At 37.3% G+C, this 4,081-nt stretch overlaps 2 protein-coding genes across 3 annotated transcripts in view; both read right to left on the bottom strand.

The window, feature by feature from the left end:
- LOC104793775 (BTB/POZ domain-containing protein SETH6) overlaps positions 1-221 on the bottom strand; it is a gene marked incomplete in the record, with an annotated part of 3,081 nt that extends 2,860 nt beyond the window's left edge. Inside the window, 1 exon segment of the mRNA XM_019245138.1 lies at positions 53-221.
- LOC104784464 (zinc finger CCCH domain-containing protein 32) lies at positions 1,812-3,796 on the bottom strand. 2 transcript variants are annotated; one of them, XM_019245136.1, is made up of 5 exons: positions 3,689-3,796; positions 3,474-3,593; positions 3,062-3,361; positions 2,657-2,968; positions 1,812-2,540 (listed from the first exon to the last, which is right to left on the bottom strand). In XM_019245136.1, the coding sequence occupies exons 2-5, from the start codon at positions 3,516-3,518 to the stop codon at positions 2,142-2,144; spliced, it is 1,056 nt and encodes a 351-aa protein (XP_019100681.1). In that variant the 5' UTR covers positions 3,519-3,593; positions 3,689-3,796; the 3' UTR covers positions 1,812-2,141. The 2 variants fall into 2 exon arrangements, with proteins under 2 accessions (XP_019100681.1, XP_019100682.1); XM_019245137.1 differs by having other exon boundaries at positions 3,062-3,283.

Below are 4,081 nucleotides of genomic sequence, written 5' to 3'. Positions count from 1 at the left end.
TTTTTTTTTTTTTTTTTTTTTTTTAGCAATCCGATGTTATTGCCAAGAAGACCTGCAAATATGTTCCTTACTGTCGGCTGCAAATGCTCTCTGTCTCTGTCTCTGTCTCTCTTTGCCTTTCAAATACTAGTAAGTAGTACTCCATGAAAGATTGTGCAGAGGAGTGAATTAAAATAAAATAAAAAACACTTGAATTCATGCAGAATTAGAGCGCAATCATGACTTTCTTATTAAAAATTAATCAGGTTACTTGTTTAAATATATATATGCACATCATTTTTATTTAAAAAAATTAGGTGAATACAACTTTATTCTCCGGGAATTAGGACACTAATCTCGCTTGCTATAGGTAGTGACTGTAAAGACTGCTACTACATATGAGTACATCCATGATCTCATCTCACAGTCACATATCAGATTTTCCATTCATTCAATTATAGCCCAGGTGGTGGTTTTAACATTTCGACTTCTTTTTTTTCTAAAGATTGCAATTTATTTAGTTTGCTAATCGTTTTGTATATAGAGATTATATTAGTGCAATCTATGTGACTCAAGTTGTCTATGTTTCACTTTTTATTATGCACAGTACTGATTGAAAAGCAATTCATTTATGTTCATTAGCGTTAAAAAGTCAATTAAGTGTGCTGTTTATTACTTCTGCTTTTCGGTGAAAAAGTTTAAAAAGTTTCTTATCGTGTCTTTTTCTTTTACACGGTGTATATGTATTTATATATCAAACAATAAATTGCAGGAAATGTGAATGGGTTGCATTGCTTTTGGGGGTTGTAATCATACTTCGATGTTTTCTTTTTTGTTTTTTCAAACCCAGAAAAAATAAATGTATCAGTAGATAAAGTAACAGAAAAAAAAAAAAAAAAATGTTCGCCTAACCTGCTAAAAAATCATAATGTGTATGTAATACGAGATTCATTAAAATAATATCTTCTTCAGTAAAGTTAAAATTTGGTTAATATGTGTGTTTCCTTCTTGCTGAATTAACAAAATGTTTTAATCAAAATGTATCACAAACAGATTACACAATTTCGTCTTTTAGGAACTCAAATTCAAAACCACATCATAAAGAGGAAGTTTTCGCATTAAGTGATGTGTCCACTTGGTTGATCTACCCACAACAAGGAATCTTTTTTGTTCTTATTCTTGTGACCTCTGCGATACAAATAAATCATCCTGCAAACTTGAAATGGGTGGAGGACCATGCAAATGAAATTAGATAGCAACTTTGTGTGTTTGAAACACTCACAATTGACAAAAAGAAAAGTGTGTGTGAGAGAGAGGCAAGAAGTGGGGTGGGAAATAACAGCAAATGATGGCTAAGCAAATTAAATTGTGAATGATGGTTTCTTTCGCAGGTAGGGTTTTCTCTAAAGATTACTACTTACTACTTCCTTGTCCTTAATTTAAAATTCTTGAACCCATTCTCATCATTTCTCTCATCTCTTTTCATTGCCACTTTCCCAATGCTATGATCGATTCTAGGATTAGTGTGCTTCCCCTCATATTTTTAAATAGGAAAAGTAAAATATAAATAAAAACAAGATATGGTGTCAACAAACCTTCCTTCAAGATTAGCCTTATAATGTAGATTGTTCCCTCACCAATTACAATATCTAATGTGTGAAGCAGTATCATAACAAATTAACAACACTCAATTTCGACTGCAATAAGAAGAACAAAAACCTTAACGAGATAAGTTAACCATGGCAGAGCAAAGGAAAACAAAAAAAATCTAAAAATGAAGAAGAGNTTTTTTTTTTTTTTTTTTTTTTTTTTTTTTTTTTTTTTTTTTTTTTTGGATTCAGCCGCAATGGGTCTGGAGTAGAAGTACGGACAAGACAAAGAAACCTTGTCTGTCTCTATACAAACATTATACATACAAACAAACAAACAAAAAAAGAAGAAGCCTTTTTTCCTGTCTTTGATATATGCACATATAGATTTCCTCTTATATATGTGATTCTCACTCAGGTCTTCTACTCAAATAGGCTTTTTTTTTTTTAATAAGGTACGGGGGACTATATATAATATATAGAAATTCACATCACATGCTTCTATATAATAATGATTTAGATTAAGAATTGCAAGAGGACTGCGTATGCGTACCCTCTTCTGCGCTTATCATTTCAAAAGGATCGACGAATTTCTCGTCCTTGTCTTGTAATTCTGCTACCTGTTAGAGGAAGAGAAGTCTGGCTCGAGAGTTGCAGGTCAGAGAATGGAATTGAGCCGCCGCTCTGTGAGAATATCAAGCCTGCCGAGATGCTTGATGTGCTTCTTGAAGTAGGCAAACCTGTCAAGTACGGATCTTTTGCACCGCCTGTTATGAGCTCTGTCGATGAAGAAGAAGGCGCGGCTGCGAGAGCACCCAAGAGAGAGCTCACTGGGTAAGGAGCCACCGGTGCATCAGCTAGAGAGGATGCAGAAGGATTGTATCTGATGGTTCCCATTGGATGATCAAATTTACATGTTGATCCAAACTTGCAGAAGCCGTTTTGTACGTAGAAAGTACACCGTTGCACACCCTGTTTCCCAACCCAAGATACAAACGGATTTTAGAGATCAATGTTACTAATGATCAACCCCATCGATACGCTATTCAGCAAGCAACAACTTTAACGATTTAGAGAGAAGAGCATACCGGGCGTAGAGGAAGACCAATGGGGCTGAGGATGCAGTTAGCTCTTGGTGGAACCCGATCTCGAGGATGATGAAACTTACAAGATGTTCCAAACTTACAATCTCCTGTTTTCAAATAGTATTGGCACTCTGGTTCACCGGGTCTCTCTGGGAAGGCGGCTTGTTCTTTCTGTATGACACCTGTAGGAGATGACAGAGATGGATAAACCCCGGGAAGCGAAGGACTGGTGGAAGAGAGCTGTGTAACTCCATATAAAGAAGTTGCCCCAACAGCGTGCTGCGCACCAGGAGATAGAGCAGGGCTCACAGGTGCCTGAACCATAACTAAAAGTGAGACACAGAAAGAGAGAGAGAGACTGTGTAAATATGCAAAGGTAGTGATGATATAACGATATAAAAGGTTTACCGAGTAAGGACTCCAGCCTGGAATAGGAACGACCCCTGGAGTGAGTAACATTGGACCATAGGCGCCTTGCATATAAGAACCGGGAAGAAGAGTTCTTGCAACTCTCAAGCTAGAGGATGGACCTCCGTACTGGTCAGGCATAAGTGACTGCACCGATGGATAAAACTGAGGTGCAGATGCTGGTGGCGGTGGTGGTGGTGGTGGGACAGTTGTACCAGCAGGCTGAGGATGATGAAATTTACAGGTTATACCAAATTTGCATTGCCCCGTTTTCAAATAGTAGGAGCATTCGTTCTCACCCTACAAACAGGGTATTGAAAGATGATGCAAACTCGACTCGACACGACACGACGCGACACGACCCTTAATTATTAGGTTTGTAAGTGAAAGAGGGAAACAAAACAAAGCTTACCTCTCGCACAGGGTATCCATAAATATTAAGTGGAACGTGGCTCATGGATCCACCTGCGTTCTTTGGATGGTGGAATTTGCATGACGCCCCAAATTTACAGGTTCCAGTTTTCAAATAAAACTGGCAAACATAAAAAGCGATCAATAATATAACTAAACAAGCTTGTTTTCATGTCATGAGTTGGACATTAAAAAATGGGAACGTGAGAGGGTTACCTGGCAAGGGAGTTCACCAAAACGTTCTGGATACTGGCCTGTAGCTCTAACAGTTGCTTCAACCTAGAACAATGCAAGCAAAAAGCAAAAACTGTATTATAAGAAAAATTGGAAAGTGTGTGGCCAAAGCAAGAAGAGAAATGAGAAAGCTAGCTTTTTCTACAACAGAGCATAAAACAAAACTACATTCTGAGGAATTTTTTATAAGACCATGGAAGCAAACACAGAGGAGCAAAACTGAAACCTCCTCAGGACTGAGGAGTTGAATACTTTTAACAAGTTATCAGGTTAGCCAAGTGAATCACCCACATTACGCAAAATTGAATAGTTTCCTAGTATGGAGTATCAGTACTCAGTAGAGTAGAGAGACAAAAAAAAAAAAAAAAAAAAAAA

Source organism: Camelina sativa, chromosome 4 (genome assembly GCF_000633955.1).
Source record: "Camelina sativa cultivar DH55 chromosome 4, Cs, whole genome shotgun sequence".
Taxonomy (NCBI): domain Eukaryota; kingdom Viridiplantae; phylum Streptophyta; class Magnoliopsida; order Brassicales; family Brassicaceae; genus Camelina; species Camelina sativa.
The sequence above is the reverse complement of the archived record's forward strand: the minus strand, read 5'-3'. Positions and strand labels throughout refer to the sequence as shown.